General features: G+C 39.7%; 1 protein-coding gene across 2 annotated transcripts in view; it reads left to right on the plus strand.

Annotated features, from left to right (window-relative positions):
• The first annotated feature begins 792 nt into the window (after positions 1-792).
• Positions 793-21240, plus strand: part of gabrg2 (gamma-aminobutyric acid type A receptor subunit gamma2) — a 66445-nt gene continuing 45997 nt past the window's right edge. For both annotated transcript variants that reach the window (XM_057327255.1, XM_057327256.1), the window contains exons 1-4: positions 793-856; positions 5759-5979; positions 7136-7218; positions 10177-10314. In XM_057327255.1, the coding sequence (XP_057183238.1) occupies positions 815-856; positions 5759-5979; positions 7136-7218; positions 10177-10314 (484 nt within the window). In that variant the 5' untranslated portion in view covers positions 793-814. The remainder of the gene's footprint in view (positions 857-5758; positions 5980-7135; positions 7219-10176; positions 10315-21240) is intronic.

The raw sequence follows: 21240 nt of genomic DNA on the forward strand, positions 1-21240 counted from the left end.
ATGGGGATATGGGGAGAAACGCGGGAGTTGCACAGACTGGTATAAAACATCATCAGCTTTGTTTGCTGTTATATCAAGTTGTGTTGACTTTATGAGGTACTCAGAAATGTACAGAGGACTTTCTGTCATATCACTGATATATCAGTTTTTTCTTTTGATCTAAAAACGCTCATACAGTATTTGCAGGTCAAAAATCCTTGTTTTCATATAAAGTGTTATACGACCGGAAAGAAGCCTCCCCACACTCGCTGATCGTAAATCTAATATGACGGCTTCGTGCAACTATAGGGTTTTGACTAGACGGGATACAGCTACCTCCACTGGGCATGCGCACTTCAATACTGCATATTTTTTTTTCATGCTGAAAACAGTTGATTATTATTTTTTATTATTGTAAGGTTAGGTTTAGGGTTGAGGTAGGTGTAGGCATTAGCTAATGTAATTTATTGTAATTATATGGCGAGATTTTGCACCACTTCCGACCGTAGCTGTATCCCTTCTATCAACAACCTGCAACTATTGTTTGTGAATGAGTACGGAAGTTAAGGGCAGTCCACGTAAAGTTTGTTTATGTTGTCATTTTGAAACTGTCTATACAATAATGTCTTTTTAATGCTCTCATCTGCAACAAATATGTAACGCTTTAATGAATTATCTTAATTTGTTGCATTGACTGGATTTGATTTTTTTCCTTTACGGATCACTTGACAATCCTAGTTAATGAAACTTATATTCGATATACATACAAATACTAATTCTGCATTCCTATTTTTTACTCCTTTTTACAGTCAAACCAACCGTAATTCACACAGACATGTTTGTCAACAGTATTGGGCCAGTCAATGCCATCAATATGGTAAGTAATATTTCCCCTCGCTGCCTTCACTGCCCTTCTTTCCTTCACTTGCTTGTTGTTTGATGTTGCATTACGTTCATATGATAACATTTTATCATTTCTCAAGAATATTGTCTTTGCTGAATTTGCTCATGATTGTTTGTCACTTAACTTGAATAATCTGCTAAATACGTATATATATATATATATATATATTCTTTTATTTATGTAGTGGCAGAGCAGGGAAGTTAAGACAGCCTGAAGTAAACATACCCATATCCAAAAAGCAAGATAAACTGATGAAATAATTTACTTTCACTTTGGGATCGGCAGTGAAGTCTTAGATTTCTTTTTTTTCTTTTCTGTTTAATAAATTTGTGGCATTTGTATGTATACAATAATATTCTGAATGTGAACGATGTAACGTCTTGGTTACGGATGTAACCTCAGTTCCCTGGAGGGAACGAGACGTTGTGTCGAGCCGACATATGGGGTTCGTCCTTGAGAACCAATCGCTTCCGACTTCTTTAGAAAAGGCCAATGAAATTGGCAAGGTGGAGGTCCACCTAGGGAACGTCATGGGTTGCCAAGGTGGGAACCAGTCATGAGGATACATCAGACGGAACCGCCCGATGGGGGGGTTACAACGTCCGGTAGCACTAGGTCCGGTTAGAGCTATGTTGTGGATAACTCAGGTGGTACCCGGCCTAAGGGGCAGGGCTGCTCTGCCCAGCCCGCCCGCATGAGGTGCTTGCTTAGTGATGGATGGAGTGCCTGTTCTTCACCCAGTGGGGAAAGAAGGGAGGCTGAATTAGTACGCTGACCCACTTAGAGAAAAAAGGGGGGGAAGGTACTGTCATAGGTGTACACCCTACCGGCTGCCGGTCCTACATGTTGCCATGCAGGACGCGGGCTGATGCCAGTTTTACGTAGAACCTCGCGAAGGTGTTGGGTGTAGCCCAACCCGCAGCTCTGCATATGTCTGCCAGAGAGGCGCCCCGCGCCAGTGCACACGAGGAGGCTATACCCCGGGTTTAGTGAGCTCTCACTGCTAGTGGGCACGGGCAGTCTTGGGATTGGTATGCCGTCGTGACAGCGTCCACAATCCAGTTTGCCAACCTCTGTTTGGAGACAGCCCTCCCCTTTTGCTGACCCCCAAAACAGACAAAGAGCTGATCAGAGCTCATGAAGCTCTGCGTGCGGTCTAAGTAGAGGAGCAGCGCGCGTACTGGACACAAAACGGACGGGGTTGGATCTTCCTCCCCGGTGGGGAGCGCCTGTAAGTTCACCACCTGGTCCCGAAAAGGAGTAGTGGGAACTTTGGGCACGTAGCCAGGCCGAGGTCTCAGGATAATGTGAGAATCACTGGGCCCGAATTCTAGTCAATCAGGGGACACGGAGAATGCTTGTAGGTCCCCTACCCTCTTGATGGAGGTGAGCGCCATCAGGAGAACCGTCTTCATCGTGACATGAGAAAGAGCGGCATCTCCTAGGGGCTCGAAGGGAGACCTGCTGAGGCCCGCCAGGGCCACATCAAGGTCCCAAGAGGGTATGGAGCGCGGACGAGGTGGATTTTGCCTTCTCGCGCCCCTTAGGAACCTGATGACCAGGTCGTGCTGTCCTAGAGACTTTCCAGCAACTGAGTCGTGATGAGCGGCAATGGCTGCTGCATACACCTTCAGTGTGGATGGGGAGAGGTTAGTCTCGAGTCTCTCTTGTAGAAAGGACAGCACGGTCCCGATTGAGAAACTCCGTTGGTCTTCTCTTCGAGAAGAGCACCAGGACGAGAAGAGGAGCCACTTATAGGCGTATAGTCGCCTAGTGGCTGATGCCCTAGCCTGAGTTATGGTCTCTACCACAGCTGGGGGTAGGCCACTCAGGATCTCCTTGGGAAAGCAGGTCCTTTGTCAGGGGAATCGGCCAGGGGGAACTGTCGTCAAGAGCATTAGCTCCGAGAACCAAGTCCAGTTGGGCCAGTGTGGCGCAACTAGTAACACTTGATGCCCCTCTTCCCTGACCTTGCACAGGGTCTGTGCAATGAGGCTCACTGGGGGGAAGGCATTCTTCTGCTTGTCCCGCGGCCAGATGTGCGCTAGGGCATCCGTGCCGAGGGGAGCCTCAGAGAGGGAGTACCAAAGCAGGCAATGGGTGGTTTCTAGGGAGGCGAACAAGTCTACCTAAGCCCGCCCGAACTGTACCCAAATGAGCTGGACTGCGCGGGGGTGGAGTCGCCACTCTCCGCAAAGCGTCGACTGACGAGAGCGCATTGGCTGTCTGGTTCAGGTCGCCTGGGATATATGTGGCTCGCAGGGAGCGGATCACCTGCTGACTCCACAGGAGGAGGCGTCGGGCGAGTCGTGTTAACTGACCACCCTGGCAGTTGATATACGCTACTGCAGTAGTGCTGTCCAACCGGACCAGCACGTGCTTGCCCTGCACGAGAGGCTGCAGCCTCTTTAGTGCAATTAGCACGGTCCACAACTCTAGGCAATTGATATGCCAGCGCAGGCGGAGGCCCGTCCATAGCCCCGACACTGCGTGCCCATTGCACACTGCACCCCAGCCCTGCAGGGAGGTGTCCGTCATCACCACAACATGCCTCGTAACCAGCCCCAGGGGGACCCCTGTTCGAAGGAAGGTCATGGAAGACCAAGTGGTTAGGGTGTGTCAGCAGAGAAGCGTAACTACCATCCGCCTGCTGCCGGTGTGCCACGCTCTCCAGGGAACTCGAGTCTGTAGCCAGTGTTGGAGCGGTCTCATGTGTATCAACCCGACGGGTATCACCGCCGCCGAGGATGCCATGTGTCCCAGGAGCCTCTGAAATTGTTTCAGGGGGACCGCTGACTGCTTTAAATGTTTCAGGCAGTTCAACGCTTACTGGGCGCGCTCTGTAGTCAGTCATGGAGACAGAGTTGAGTTCCATACCAAGATAGAGGATGCTCTGCACAGGGGAGAGCCTGCTCTTTTCTCGGTTGACCTGTAGTCCCAGTCGATCTAGATGCTGGAGCACCAGGTCCCTGTGTGTACACAACAGATCTCGCGAGTGTGCCAAGATAAGCCAGTCGTCGAGATAGTTCAGTACCTGCACACCTCTCTCCCTGAGGGGAGTGAGGGCGGCTTCCACGATCTTCATAAAGACTCGTGGGGACAGGGACAGACCGAAAGGGAGGACTCTGTACTGATATGCCTGACCCTCGAAAGTAAACCCTAGGAACGGGCGATGACGAGGGAGAATCGAGACATGAAAGTAACTGTCCTTCAGGTCGATTGCCACAAACCAATCCTGACATCTGATAGACGTCAGGATACGCTTCTGCGTGAGCATCCTGAATGGCAGCTTGTGTAAGTGCCTGTTTAGGCAAGGCAGATCTAGAATGGGGCGCATCCCCCTGTCCTTTTTGGGGATGATGAAGTACGGGCTGTAAAACCCGTTGGACATCTCGGCTAGAGGGACGGGCTCGATCGCTTCCTTCGCCAGAAGGGTGGCGACCTCGTCCCGCAGTACGGGAGCATCCTGACCTCTGACTGAGGTAGAGAGGATGCCTGGAAACTGGGGCGGGCGTCTGGCGAATTGGATCGCGTAGCCAAGACGGATCGTTTCCCGAAGCCACCGTGATGGTATGGGAAACTTGAGTCAAGCTCCCAGGGACCGTGACAGGGGGACTAAGGGTACGATCTGCTTCATTGACGCCCCATCTCGCAAAACGCAATGTCGAGTTGCCGAACACCGTCTTGCAGAGGGTGAGAGCGGCTGTAAGAAACAGTATTAGAAATCCTTTAGCAAGCATGTCTTTTTCATTTCTAAATGTTTCTAGGTGATTTTCATCCCAGAGGTTTAGTAGTCGAAACATGTATTGATATTAAAATAACACCAGACATGTGTAAACAAATCAGTTAATTTTCATGGGGATGAAATTGTTTATTTATTTCCACTGAAAAGTAATGCAAAATACAAATGTGTTAGGAATACATTTTCAAAATTATTCCAAGACTTCTGAATGTTGTTTGGTTAATTACCAGGGATTTCATCAGATATTTTATGTTGACTCTTTTCCATTGAAACATCATGGCAGTAATAATTTTAAATATAAAACATGTAATTCAGTAACACAAAAATGATAAGATAATTGTGTTTTCTACCTCGCACAAGGAATAGTTTTAACATATGAATGAATAATTTTTGTTAATGTTGCATTTTCTGCTTAAAATCTCATTACCATTGTTGTATGGTAATGAAATTGTAATTTAAAATGACAATATTAAAAAAAATTGATTTTACTAGATGTTCTCAAATAAAAAGAACACATTGATCGAGTACTCGTGTATAATAAAAATGAAGAAAAATAAGAAAGATGACTGATGTTCACATATGCCAGTATCTTCCAAATAGCTACCAGGTTAACAGATTTTAACTGATACCATTTAAACATGTCAGAACTGCCTAATGATGCCTAAAAAAAGAAAATAAGTTGATGCAATTATTTAAAAAATGCAATTAAAGCATTTGCTTAAAGCTGTTGCGTCTGTTAAACTGTGACTGTCAAAGTTGTCCCAGTCCTGTGCCATGGGGGCTTGCTATAGTCTGCTATTATAAACACTACTCATTAGGGTAAAGGGGTCTCATGAATTTTTTGCAATGACCATTTATTTAAACTACTCTAAACGTTAATCTTATGCTTTAGTCTAACCACTGTGATTGAAAATTAGCCTCTCACCTCAAGCAATAATTTAATGCATTATTGAGGTTTAAAAGTCACCTGTCAAAACAGGACCTACTTTTTACCTCTAAGTATGACGTTTTATTTTCTGACAGGCCAGATAAGTATGCACTTTCAACAGTTTTGATTTTAGTTTTAAAATGTTCTAAAACAATATTTTTATTCATTGTGCAAAGTTATAAAATAATTCTAATTATTTTTTTAGGAGTACACCATTGACATCTTCTTCGCACAGACCTGGTATGACAGGCGTTTAAAGTTCAACAGCACCATGAAGGTTTTACGTCTCAACAGTAACATGGTCGGCAAAATCTGGATCCCTGACACATTCTTTCGGAACTCCAAGAAGGCAGATGCCCATTGGATCACCACACCAAATCGAATGCTTCGGATATGGAATGATGGGCGTATACTGTACACTTTGAGGTAACAGAGCAAAACAAAGACCTTGGTTGTAGAGTAAAACACTTACTGATTAAAGGTCTTTGCACATACAGTCCGAAATTTTCGTATGCGTTTTTTCATATTTGCCTCTCGTTTGTACGGTGTCTTTGAATTGTTATAAAAGGCCACTCAAATGCTTTATACGGATATGAAAACGCATAAAATCGAACCCGGTCCGAATTTTTTTATGACGGACGAAAATATCGGAGGCAGTGTGTAAATGTGATTGACACAACGTGAGGTCGTATTTATTTTTTAACGTGCAGAAATTTCGGACTCAATGTGCAATGGGCTTAAAGCTCAAGTTATACTCGTGCGTAGGACCTACGCCGTAACCTACGGCATAGCCTACGCAGAGCCGCGTACCCTGTGTGTACCCTACGCCGTAGCCTGACGCGCATCTCTCCAAAAATGTAACAACGCGTCAACTCAACGCGGACCCTAAGCGGACCGCAAGCGCTGTGATTGGTCAGTTTGGCAGCATGCGAAAATATCTGAAATGCATTTCTTTGTCGATGTCTCTCAGGGGCCGGACAAGCACAGAAAATTTGCCCTCCGTCTGTCTAATCTAGTTCACAGGTGGTACATACCATCTCCTTCGACGCCTTCTCTGGTTTCTAGCTTTTTGTTTAATTAATTTAATTAAAAGTAACTGTTTTTCTTCTTCGATCAAACCCGTGAAAACACAAAGAGCCAACTAGCGTTTCAGCGGTGTAATTGCAGTACAATGCATACTATCAACGCAGAACCATAAACCATGTTCACGACGGCGTCGTCTACGTACGTAGGCTACGGCGTAGGTCCTACGCTCGAGTATAACTTGAGCTTACGTCTTGAGAAAGAGAGGTCAAATGATCACCGTTTGATTGTCATGCTCACTTATTGAATTGATTTATTATGTTTTTAGGATTAAATAATTTGCTTGACCTCAGAATACCCGCCACATAAAAGCGGGAAACATTCATCTAATTAAAACCGTTATAATGATCGACTGCCATTTGATGCTAACTCCGAATGACATGTTTTGCCTCCATTTCAGTATTGGCGATTCAGATAGATTATAAGTGGGGTAAATTAATGAAATGCATTCTGGCTCATTTTGTAAACATATAATTAGTGTTGTTATTTCTGTCTTTAGGTTGACTATTGATGCAGAGTGCCAGCTGAAACTGAATAACTTTCCAATGGATGAACATTCCTGTCCCCTGGAGTTTTCAAGCTGTAAGTCCATGGCCATTAGTTCACATATTCAGTCAGTTCTTCTGCACTCTATAGCTTTGTCTATAATTTCCCTCGTGCTTTCTTCTACTCGCAGCCTGGTCGAGATTACAGAAATGGTTTTAGGATGCTAATAAAGACATTTCCTTTCTGATTTTGCCTTGAAATGAAGAACAGATGAAAATGACAAGTTGGTGTAACTTTGAGAGACGTGTCTGTGCATGCTCTCAAAAGCAAGCTGTGCCAGAAGTAAGCCAGTAAAGTAGAGTTCTTTCTCTCTCTTGACTTTGAAGAGGTTAGAGGGGAAAAGCTTTATTATGCTAACAATGAAGCAGCAGATGCGCCATGGGACAGTCTCCTGAGAGTGTCCACGGTCGCATTAGAGGAAAAACAAAAAACAGAGGCTGATTTTCCAACACATTCTCACACCAGCCTCGTCACATATTGACGTTTGTTCGGCAGCCCTTGGCATCGTTTTTTAATGCGGAGGTTATTCGTTTGGATGTGCATGCACATTTTACCATCATTATGAAATTATACAGGTATATTGGGGTATTATTTTGCAATGATGACATGTATCGGGTTATGGTAAATGAGCAAGTAATGTAACCCTTTTATTGATCATATAAAATACAAGATACAAAAAATCACAATGTCGTTTCAAAACAACTAATATTCCAACTGTACCGAGACCAAACTATCGATTTATATGAGAAACAGAAGCAAAAGCAATCACTATTTGCCTTATTTCTGCCACCAGAATAAGCGTTACGTCTGCTTCGATTTGCAATTACATTGGCACTCGTGTGTTTCGTGACTGATCGTGTCATTACGTTAGCTTTAAATGTAAAAGGTATTAGTTTCTGAGATCGATAACACCATACTAATGTTCTGGTTTATGTTTAAAAAGAGCTGACTGCTTGCATTCACTGCATGCATTGCATGTAATAAGTTATCGTACAGCTTCGGTTCAGAAGGTCTGTGACACAAGTTGTTTGTGATTCTTTCTGCTGTATTTTGATCAGTTTATGTAATTAATACCGAAGACTGTACTTTTATTTGCATATTATCTTTTATATAGCGGAGAAGTTGTTAAGTTTAGGGTGGCGGTGGGGTTAGGTTCTCCAAAATATCTTTGAAATTATAAATAATAATGAAACCAATTCTATTTTTACAAATGCAAAGAATCAAACGCATCTTGTTCTGAAACATAAGGCGAAAAAACAAGAGCAACATGGAGTACCCTGCACGTCAAAAAATGCCAGCTGCGACGCAGATGGGACACCGAGCAAACGTTACTATGTGATGAGAAGGGAATGAGTTAAGGGTCTTTCTTAGAACAGCAGTGAATAAAAAAGTAGTGAACTGTTGGCATTTTTGTGAGGGAAAAACTAAAATAATTTTGTTCATATTCAAACAATATGTAAAAATTGATGTAAATCATTACAAAAATAAAAAAAATGGTGATTGTTATGGCATTTGGAAAAAAAATGGTACACTCCTTTGACTATATTTGATGAAGCCTGATAGAGCTTGATTAAAAATAATACACACCACTAAAATGATTTTATTCACCTTGAGTATTTTGACCTCGATTTCTGTAACTAAGTGCATGTAAGGACCACAACTGAGGGACATTGAAATAAAACATTTATTTGTTTATTTTATCATAATTTTAAAGCTGCTATATTTTAATAGTGATATGATAACTTGATTTAAAAGTTTAAATTTAAAAAGCAGGAAAATGTAAAATAATCTATAAACTAAAAGGAACTTTAAAAGTATCTAGCTGAGTTCCTAAGACAACGTGACCTTCATATAACAAAAAGATAAAAACCCTGGGACATTAAAGGACCTACAGCTGAAGGAACACCTATCTGAGATTTGCAGATCCCTCTTGTGGATTGTTATCAGTGGGTGGGAAACCAGTGAGAGACCTTGTTTATGTTTGTCTGCTGTGAAAGATGAAGCCTGGAAGCCACACTTCTTCCTTAAGTCACTTTGAGTGACAGCAATGGATTCTAGGGAGAGAAAGAGTACAAATCAATAAGCCCCTGAAGAATGTGTACCAGGGACACTGGAGTGGATAGGAATTTTATCTGCTATTCAAGACAAGCACTGCAGCGATTTCATTTACTGGCTTACAAGGCTACCAAATCTTGAATATTCTGTCTTCATTTTCTTACCTTCACGGTTCAATGCAAACTATCCTCCAACCCACACAAACATATAGGTTCCTTCCTTCAAATATGACCTATAGGAGTGTTTTTTTTTAATTAGCACAATTTTAAATTTGCCTTTTTGTTTTGCTGGGTTTAATGTGCATGCTGATCTGACGTTCCGGTATCTATGTTTCCTCAAAGAAGCTTGTACTCCACATGTTCTATATTCTAAGTGTTCAGAAGCAATATGAAAGCTTTGTATGTGGAACAGGTCTATACTAAAGTCATTATTTACTCATCTTACCTTCCAGCGTGCTGTTAGCTTGAGAAGTGGTTCATTGAGTCGATGAGTTGAACCCAGAAAACTTATCAGTCTGATTCAAAAATCGATCTTCCTTTTTTATTTTTAATGAAACTGTTGGTATGGTACAGAAATCAGACTGATCCAGGACTCAATGATCCAGTTACATCACTAAACAGCTCACTGGAGGAGAAGATTTTTTTGTAGATAATCTGTTTCTTACACATTGTACATCTTCAAAATACCTGGAGTGTAGCACACAAGTTGTATCCATCTTGTTTTCGATGTAAGAGCTAGCCCAGTCATGTTTAACCTTTCTGCAAGCCGGGCAGCTTTCCACTTCACTTTTGGCATCAGTCTTTTAACACTTCACTTCACTGTAAATGAAGAATCTACTAAATAAATACATTTAAATATTGTGCTAAGATGAATGTTTTAATTTAACCATTGTATAAAGTTCTAGTTTTTTTCTAGCCAACATCAGCTTTTTTTCTGCAGATGGCTATCCCAAGGAGGAGATCGTATACAAGTGGAAGCGTAGCTCTGTGGAGGTTGGGGATATCCGTTCCTGGCGTCTCTACCAGTTTTCCTTCGTTGGCCTGAGAAACACCTCAGAGGTTGTCAGGACTGTGTCAGGTAGTTGCCATTGAACTTTTTGAAAATTTGAAAGTTGTTCTTATGAATGGCTTTAAACAGGGCAATCTTTCATTATTTACAGTGTTGTGTGTTCTTTTGTGTACTGCTATTCTTGTCCTCACTAATCCTTATTACTGAAATGTACACATCCAGTTAAATTCCCATTTATTCAAAATATACAGTATTTAAACTTAAAGATAAAGATAGCATAAGCACACTTTCAAGCAAAATATATAACAGTATTTTGTTGTAAAATATAAAATAAGTACAGTACACTGAAAAAAAATTACGCTGAAGTTACTTAAAAATATAGTGCATCATTTTTGCGACCAATTTTTTAAGCCAGTTCTACATGAAATTTTAAGCAGCATTACCTTAAATTCTTTAGTAGGCATTGCTTAAATTTTTGAGTAACCCTAACCCTATTCCCAGCAAGGGATTTTGCTAAATTTTTTCGGTTGGTGTGACTCACAATTTTAAGTTGTTTTTACTAACACATTTATGTTATTTCTACCAAAAAGTCTAGTTTACCCTCATGATAAAATGTAAGCTCATTTAGATGAATAATTTTATGTTCTTAACACCTAAAATACAGAAACAATGGACAGCTGTGAAATGTTAAAAGCTTTATTTTTCACTGAATAATTTAAACATGAAACATACAGCAGTTCAGAAATGTAAATTTCATTGTACAACAAAAACAAATAAACGATACTAAACAACAGGCATTCTGACAACATTATAACAACAGCAACCATCAACATGGCTAAGGCTAGTGGTTTTTAATATTTCTGGTGTTGTATGCATGAGTGTGTATGTGCATTTGATAACCGTGTAGAGTTATGTTATTTATATAAAGTTTGTGTGTGGTCTTGTAAGCTTGCATGTTACGTGTGGTGTTGAGCTGAATATGGAGATCTGGAGTATCTGGAGATCCCCCCTCTGGTGATTACTGTGTGCTCTGCAAGGTTGATTAACTTCACCATTATTGTCCTGAAACAAAACAATATGATATTAATGTATAATATAAATTTAGAATAGTATAAAATATATACATATACATACTGATAATTAAAAGAATGTAAAGAATCAATATGAACTGTTATGTTGCACACACAGGTCTGCTGCATCATGTGGATTCTGCATAAGTTCTTACCTAGTTCTGTATAAGTTCCTCACTATGAAAATTAGGTCTCCCAATATTTTTTAACATTCATTCAGGAATTGGCTTTCCTAAAATATAAAACAAAGATATTAAAGTCACATAATGGAACTTTACCAGAACTTCACAACATTGCCATAGTGTAATGTCACTAACAAAGTTGATTGTACTTAACACTACTGTGTTTTGTTCACTTCCACTGCTCAGTATAAAAATATGCGTTTATGACACACACAAACAATTATATAAGTACTACAATAAAAGAAAAATTAACCACTAGCCTTAGCCGACACAATTCTCCTCTATGTGTCTGCAAAGTGACAGTGTGCCGTTTTAAGGAGGTTTCTAACCAACACGATGCATAGAGATTTGAGCCCGCTGTTCCAGCCTCCGCCTCGCACTTCTAGCTCACGGTAAACGGTCACACCCTGTCCGCACCTCAAGATGCGACATGACAAAAGATAACAGAAACCATTAACAACAAGGCGTTTGTCGCGATGCATCGCAATGCTCGCACGCGGTATAGATAAACAGATGAAAGGTTTGAAATAAAGCAATGACGGCTTCGCGCTCTTTTTAACTCACTTAAAAACGTTGTCTGTTAATGTGGCGCGTTGTGTCAAATTGAACCTAAAAAGCTCAAGGAGCTGGACGGCGAATATAACTATCAACGTGTTTTCAATGCCTTCATAAAAGTAGGCAATCGTGATTGTTTACCATAAATCTCATTTAAGCAACGTAAATAAAATTTCTTCTCACAAAAGTTGAAGTGAGCACGTTTCTGTACATTTGATATCTAGGAGCTTATTTAAAACACCAAGAAATGTGCACCACCACAATTAAACTTATTTCAAATGAAAACACTAAGAAACATGTATCTTCACACTATTGGTGGGATTTATTTTATGAAACATTTTAGTATAAAACAAGTTAAGTTTACTCACCTTTATCGTTTGAGGAGATGATTTTCAGAAAATGGCCGCTGCTGTCACATGATCTAACCGAATCTTAAAATGTTTAGTCAAATTGACTAATAACCAGATTCATGCGACTTTACTAAAAATTACTTGCTGTGTTTACTCATTATTTTAAGCAAACTGCAATCTCAATAAATTTAGTAACAATTATAGCAAGAAATTAAGTAATGTGCAAAACTTATTTTTTTGAGGAAAATCAGCCTATTTAATTGAGCCATGTTTACTAGGGCCACAAATCATTTTTTACAGTGTATATGCTATTCAAAATGAAGACACTATCAAAAATATACAGCCACTTTGGTTGGTAGTGGAAACACAAAACTCTGTGACATTGGAACATTGGAACACAATTATTGATTTGTACTTTCTAGGTTTTGTTCATGAAGTGATTAGCAGTTTTTATGGCAGATTTTATGGGTATGAACCAGCATGTGTTTGATCTGAACACACAGCCTCTGCAGTGAGAGAGCTTCCAGCAGTTCTGTCTGTGCATTGTTGCTGGCAACCGCAAAGCAGAACAAATCACCAACAGTGTGTGGAAATTCATTGGGGTTGGACAAAAGATTGTCCATTTTATGGATGTTTGCAGTATGGCATGGAGACAAACATCACCAAAAAGGAAACAAAACATTACATAAGCACTGAGCTTGCGTTTGAAGCGTCAGCATGTATTTCACAAAGACATTGCATCCACATCAGCAGGTGGCAGTATAAAATATTACAGCTGCTATTATGGCTTTAAGTAGCCTATAGCTATGATGGTATCAACTTGCAAAATAAACTTTAATCGTCTTATTAACGTTCTTGTTCAATGAACAACACTGCAACATAAGAAATCAACAGGTTTAGTCTTAAATTGGTCCAAATGGCCTTGAACAACACTTTGGAATATTAAATGACTTAATGGCAAAAACGTAACAGACTTAAGAAAAATAAAATAAAATTGAAGCTCAACATCCAAAATAACAACTAAAAGTAAAATGTAAAGTAGTTAGTACCCTGATGCACATTCACACTCTAAAAATGATTGGGTCAAAAAGTGACGTACCTAAGCATGATGAGTTGTTTGTCAAATGTGTGTCAAACATAAGCATTGAACAGGTTGGGTTCGTCCCTTTTTGACCCAACCATGGATTGAAAGTAACCCAGCATTTTCAATAACAATTTACTTAGTCATAATGAGTGATGTGATTCATTGGATGAGCTGAAAGCCTGATATGTCTCTATGTCTATCTGTCTCAATGCACATGTGTGAGTGTGGGTAAGGGCCTGTGTTTTTTCTCAAAGCTGCTATGGTCAGCAGATTACAGTGTTGAGTGTTAAACATCACATCAGTTTAACTAAGTGATTTGTTTGAGTGCCATTATACCTTTCCAGCACTGTATTAAAGCTGTCCGATTTCTGCTGACTATTGTTTAAACGGTTATAGATTGATGGAAAGTCATGTCACCATAACAGACACTTTGCTTAGTCAGTATAATGCAGTCACATGTAAACAGATATTCATTTATTTGATGTTTGCATAGACTACCACAAACAAGATTAATGCATTGGTTTATGGCGCTATCACATCTAGATTGTTTTCAAGTATACTTTAATGGATGTTTATCATTATGAAAAAAACCCTTAGTTGAGTATATTCAGTTGCAAGAGAACATTTGTAAATCCTAAATCCTTCTGCACATTAGTACACATTGCTAATTTTGTGGTGAACAATTAATCCGTATACAATACATGAAGGGCTGGATTGGGATAAAAAAATCGGCCCTGGCATTTTGGCTCAGACTGGCCCACATACAGTACGATCACAAATACTACCCATCTTTGCATGCCCTTAAGGTCCTGGTAAAGAGAATTCTGAGAATTGCTTCTAAACACATTATAGATGTTAGAAATGTATTGCTGAAACACATTACAAAGACACAGAATTGAGTAGTTTTTACACATTTTACACCTTTTGCAGCGTCTGGCTGAACTGACGCTGGGTTCTCACAAAGGAGAGTTGTGTGATTGGGCCAGCCAAATGTCATTTAAAACAGAGCCAATGGGCTGCTGATTAAGTGTCTTATGGGCCGGTCTATCTGACAAATACATCACCAGAAAGATGTACGCTGCAAATCAATTTATGAGTTTAAAAAAGTAGCATGAGATGTATCGGCCCAAAAAGTACATCGGCCCACCAGGGAAATGCCTGGTATGCCCGATTATCAATCCAGCCCTGAATATGTCATGGCTCTGCTTCCTTAGTCATGTTTTTCTTGGTCCTGTAGCAGAGTCATGACAAAGTCTTTGGTTATGTGTGGAGAGAAACATATTATTGTCCATTTGACAATAGTGTACGTTCTCTCCAGTGTCTTGTCATTGACCCCATTCCTCTCGTTTCCTCGTTATCCTTCCCTGAGTGTTTCATTACCCACACCTGNCAGAAAGATGTACGCTGCAAATCAATTTATGAGTTTAAAAAAGTAGCATGAGATGTATCGGCCCAAAAAGTACATCGGCCCACCAGGGAAATGCCCGGTATGCCCGATTATCAATCCAGCCCTGAATACATGTTAACTCTTCGAACTTTCAGTCTACTGCATTTCAAAATGAAACACCTAATTTTCAAGATCTATTCAGGTCAGTTTGCAGTGGAATTTTATGTTGTATTTTGTTTTACTCAGAAAAAAAAACATCATAAAATGGAAGTTAATTGCAACTTCGCATTGGTTCAAGTGGACTATAAAGCATTTTATTTGAACCCCTCAATTCACATTAACTGTCTAGTTTATGTAATCCAGTTATTAGGAGTTCTATGAATGCAAAATATTAATCTTAATGGATTATTAAAAGGAAAGTCATAATTCAAGGAAGGTAATGCCTGAGCATATGACTGGACGGCTTTAACCCTTTCATCCTTATGTTATGTGATAGAACCGAATATCCAACTTGCAGATCGAGACGGATCAGTCATTTTGCAGGATGGAGCAGGAGTGTGTGGCAGAACGAAGCAAAAATAATATGTGACAAAAATAACAGACTATATCAGGAGACAGTAACAGCTAGTGTGGATACGGGTGTGCTGGCCGTGGTTGGTGTTATAATATTTTTTAGGTTGTCACTAACCGTGATTGGCTTGCGGAGGCAATCAGCAGTTTGCAGCCACCCTAATGAATCATGTGATTTGGTGCAAAAAGTTTGTCAAGACCTAAAACATATATAGGATATATCCTTTCTCTTCCTCCTTTTTGGAGGAAGAGCTATTGTTAGAATGACCATCTGATGCTGTGGCGTGCAGCCTCGCTATTGTCTGTGTGCAACGATCTGTGTGATTCGCTTTGAGTTGCAGATGCCCTGGGACACATCATCTTCCTCCACTTTTTACAGAGACCCACAGTTTGCAGTTGAACACTGGTAGTAGTAATCTGGAGGCAGTGATGCTGAATGAAAGTGCCCCTTTTATTTGAGGACTATGCGGAAGTTATACTTTTATACTTTTTTATAGCTCAAAGATTTCTTCATGGTTAAATGACTACTGTAAAATGATGTATGGCAAAAGTAAGTAAACACATGGAAATAAATCTACCGTTGATACTGACATGACCAAACAATTTAATGTAATAGATGCAGTTCTCCTCAGTTAATTAGACCACCACTGAATGTTCACTTAAACTATACCTGTACCTTAAACACCAATCAGCAAATTATTGTTTTAATGTGAAAATTAAACAATACCGTTTGTTAAATGATTTTGGGAGTAAAAGACAAGTAAAAAAAACTCACAAGCTGTAAGTGAAATGCTTCTCTGCTGTTATGTAATCTGCCTAGCAACAGTGAGTCAGACAGAATATTTACTGCAGACTTGTATGTCTACACATACAATTATCAACACTTTCCCCACTCATTAGTTATGATTGCAGTCTTCACTATTGCTCATGATAAGGGTTAGACATTTGAACAAACTCATAATACCAAAATATTTAACGTTGGCCCATGCAGTAACTCACCCCACACTGTTTATTTCCACAAACTTGAAATGTTACGGAATTGTAGATCAATTGGTAGAGAATTGTGGGTAACACTTTACTTGAAGGGGTATTCATAAGACTGACTTGACACCTTCATAATATATGAAGGAGATTTTATGCATGTTTATGACAACTGTCATTAAGTGTCATTCGCTGATTTATGTCAGTTTTAATGCAAAGATGACATTTTTTGAGTTGTCTTTGTTATGACAACTTGACATAAAGCAATACACCATAACCTGTCATTGTCATTGTCTTTGTTATTACAACTTCACATTACCAATGTCAAAGATATTTTATGAGCACCTAACTCCTATCCCAACCCTTACCCAAAACCTAACCACTTGTCAACCATTAAACACAACACACAAATAAAATTACAGTGACGTGTATTTATTCCATAAAATGAACAAAACTGTATAAACGTATTACAAACAAGTCGCTTTGCAAACCTTCTGAACTGAAGCCATGCGATAACTTTGTGCGAGGAACTCCGGGAACGGACATCAACGCATCATTATTATTTTACGGACATCAACACATCTGTAAACAAGCCGGAACATTAATTCAATTCAATTCAATTTTATTTATATAGCGCTTTTCACAATGTGCATTGTTCCAAAGCAGCTTTACAGGAGCAAATAAGAAAAACACAGAAAGGTAAAACAAAGCACAGTGCATGGTGTTTATAGACCAAGCAAGATCATTCTAATAAATAATATCTAATAAATAAATGAATAAATAAATGCAGTCTCCCGGTGAGCAAACCAACACTGCACTGCTGTGGTGAGGAACCCAAACTCCAATGATGAATAAATGGAGAAAAAAAAAACCTTGGGAGAAACCAGGCTCAGCCGGGAGGGCCAGATCTCCTCTGACATGTCATAGCTGCACTCAGTGACCCCGACCAAAAGCCACCGAGCAAACGACCATGAAGAACAGGGAAAGCCCACCAGCTGCGACCCAGGAAGCCCCACCCGCCGAAACCGTGCAGGTCCAACCCGGTCCCATTCCGCGATCGACAACAGACAGCAGAGGAACAACAAGGGAAAAATAGTAATGGCATAATTAACTTTATTCCTCTGTTGTCCGACATCGACCACAAAACAAGACCAAACCAGACCAGACCCACACAGTCCCAACACATGAAACACCCCAAACCACAACCAACAAGCCCCCCACTCCCCAAAAACACCCACCCAGCAACCTCCAATCAAAGTCACTGAGTGCAGCTATAACTTCAAACTGCTGTCATGTGATGTGATGAAGTTTAGCATTAAATACCAAGTATTGTAAATTTAGCATTAATGTGACAAGTAGTCCGTCTTTGCTCTTGGTTGGGGATGGAATTTTCTGAGCTGGGCTGGTCAGATGGTCGCTTTTCTCTTGGGTGGTGATGGAATTGTCTTGGATGGAGCTGGGATGGTCAGTCAGTCCACAGGCTCTTGCAGGAGGATGGCACAGGATTTTCAGATGTAGCTGGCGTAATCTCTAGTTGGGGATGCGCATATTACATTCATCTGGGCCTGGCGGAATCTCTCAGGCGAGGGCAGAAAGAGAATAATTAGCGAAGCTGCTGTTCATTAACTATGTATTAAGTGAATGCTTGGCTGAAAAGATGTGTCTTTAATCTAGATTTAAATTGGGAGAGTGTGTCTGACCCTCGAATAGTATCGAGAAGGCTATTCCAGAGTTTAGGTGCTACGTATGAGAAAGCTCTACCCCCTTTGGTGAATTTAGTTATTCTAGGTGTTATCAAAAGTCCGGAGTTTTGAGATCTTAGAGAGCGTGAAGGGTTATAGTGTGGTAGAAGCTCTGTTATGTAGGTAGGGGCTAAACCGTTTAAGGCTTTATAAGTAATTAAAAGAACTTTAAAGTCAATACAATACTTAATGGGTAACCAGTGAAGGGTTGATAACATTGGGGTTATGTGATCGTATTTTCTAGACCTGGTTAGAACTCTGGCAGCTGCATTCTGAACTAACTGTAGTTTGTTTATTGATGATGCAGGACAACCACTAAGCAGTGCATTACAGTAGTCAAGTCTTGAGGTCACAAATGCATGAATAAGCTTCTCTGCATCAGCAACACAAAATATTTTGCAATTTGGCAACATTTCTAAGGTGGAAGAAGGCTGTTTTTGTGACATTTGAGATGTGATTTTTAAATGACAGGTTGCTGTCTAATATAACGCCTAGGTCTTTAACTGTATTTGTTGGAGTAACAGTGCAGCCTTCAACTTGCAGGTTACAATCCGAAATATTCTGCTCAAGTGTCTTTGGTCCGATAAGTAATATTTCTGTTTTATTAGAATTTAAAAGAAGGAAATTACATGTCATCCAATGTTTTATATCTTCGATGCACTCTGCCAATATGGACAGCTGGAAGGAATCATCTGGTCTTGATGAGATATATAGCTGAGTATCATCAGCATAACAGTAGAAGCTAATTCCATGTTTTCTAATAATGTTTCGAAGGGGCAACGTGTATATGGAGAATAGCAAGGGTCCTAAAACCGATCCCTGAGGTAATCCATAATTTACTTGCGTTAGATTTGATGATTCCCCATTTAAATGAACAAATTGATGTCTGTCTGATAAGTAAGATCTGAACCATTGTAGTGCCTGTCCCTGAATACCGGTATAATTGTGTAAGCGATCTAGAAGTATTTTATGGTCTACAGTATCGAACGCAGCACTAAGGTCAAGCAGGACTAGGAGTGAGATGTTACCTTTATCTGATGCTATAAGCAGGTCGTTTGTAATTTTAACGAGCACAGTTTCAGTACTATGATGCTGTCTAAAGCCTGACTGGACTTTTTCGTGTATGTCATTATTTTGCAAGAAAGAGTACAACTGAGTGGACACTACTTTTTCTAGTATTTTAGACAAGTAAGGGAGATTTGAAATCGGCCTATAGTTTCCCAGTTCATTGGGGCCTAGTTTGGTTTCTTGATAAGAGGCTTAATGACGGCCAGCCTAAAGGGTCCTGGGACATGACCTAGATTAATTGACGAGTTGATAATGTTATAAATGGGCTCAATTGCAACAGGTAATAACTCTTTTAATAATTTAGATGGTATGGGGTTTAATAAGCAAGTTGTAGGTTTAGATGTTGCAATAAGTTTAATTAAATCTTCCTGTTTTATAGGTGAAAAACACTGTAGCCTTTTTTTGGGGCGATGGTTGGTACTAATTAATAGGACAGACTTGGAGGTTGAGTTTTTACTTGAATGACGTAATCTGTAACAAGAGCCAATAGCACATTTAATAAATAAATGTGTTGTGTTACTTGCTCAAAAGGCCTGAATATCTGTGTATGTGTAATGTAAATACAGTTATCTCGACATTTTGAAATGAAAATAAAACCATGACACCTGCTATTATTGCAAAATAATATCCCAAAATGTACATTTTTAATGACTGTAGGCGATAGTCTTGTTTGTCAATATTTGTCGTATTTGATGATGGGACAAACGACATACGTATGTCATATGGGTTGCAGGATGTTGCATTAAAACGTCATTAAGTGTTAATACTCTGTCAAATAGTTTTATAACAGTGTCTTGAATATTTTTCTTGACCTCAACTACAGTGGTACAAATTTAACCTGTCATTAAATTGTCATTAAGTGTTAATATTCTGTCAAATAGTTTAATAACAGTGTCATGAATACTTTTCTTGACCTCAACTACAGTGGTACGAATTAACATGTTTATGATTAATGATTAACAGATTAACAAATTAATGACATTTTATGTTGTCTTGGTAATGTCAAGGTGTCATGACAAAGACACTGACAGGTTATGATGTATTGCTTTATGTCAAGTTGTCATAAAAAAGACAACTCAAACAATTTCATCTTTCCAATAAAAATGACATAAATCAGTGAATGACACTTAATGACAGTTGTCATAAACATGCATAAAATCTCCTTCATATTCATGACATGTGTCATGTCATGATTATGAAGGTGTCATGTCAGTCTTATGAACGCCCCTTCAAGTAAAGTGTTACCGAATTGTGTTAGCAAGCTCACGGATTCCATTCCCAGGGAGCGAAGTACTAAAAAATACCTTAAATGCACTTTAAATTGCTTTGAATGAAAGCATCTGCCAAATGCAGGAATGTAAACAAATTGTTTAGAAAAGGTGTGCTATTACTTTTACAATGTTTGCCTGATATACAGTAAAATGGACACAAAACTACAGACTTACAACACACTTGTAAACACACCAGTGTTATGGCAGTAAGTTTTGCACAGGCAAGTACAATTAAAATCTGGTCTCAATAGCCATTGTAAACATTAATGCATGCCACGTGAAGCAAAATGCATAGCCATGAAGTGTGTAAGACCAATTAGTTTGAAATTGTGTCTGCCGGAAAAGGAGAGAGACTCCTGCAGGAGATATCTAATCTGCCAGCATGTATTCTTGGATTGCTCCCCAAAGTCTGTTGTCGGTCCTCGTTTCCTTGGCGTGCATTCATGAGATGAAACTATGTAACATAAACAGGTCTAACAGGCATATTAATGCATGTGTGTACACGCAAAGATATAATACCATGCCTTTTGACCCCACTAACCTCCATCATTTTAGCAGATTCAGATGGGGTACATTTACATTTTTTTTCGTTAAAGTGAGTAGACCCTGCTGGTAAATTCCTGTAATTACATTACTCTGGCAAAAAAGTGTTCAGTTCATTGACAGCCATTTCAAAATATACAAATACATGTAGTTGCATTTACTAATAAAATGTTACTAATAAAATGTATCACA

This window comes from Triplophysa rosa, unplaced genomic scaffold, assembly GCF_024868665.1.
Source record: "Triplophysa rosa unplaced genomic scaffold, Trosa_1v2 scaffold194_ERROPOS603063+, whole genome shotgun sequence".
NCBI classification, from domain to species: Eukaryota; Metazoa; Chordata; class Actinopteri; order Cypriniformes; family Nemacheilidae; genus Triplophysa; species Triplophysa rosa.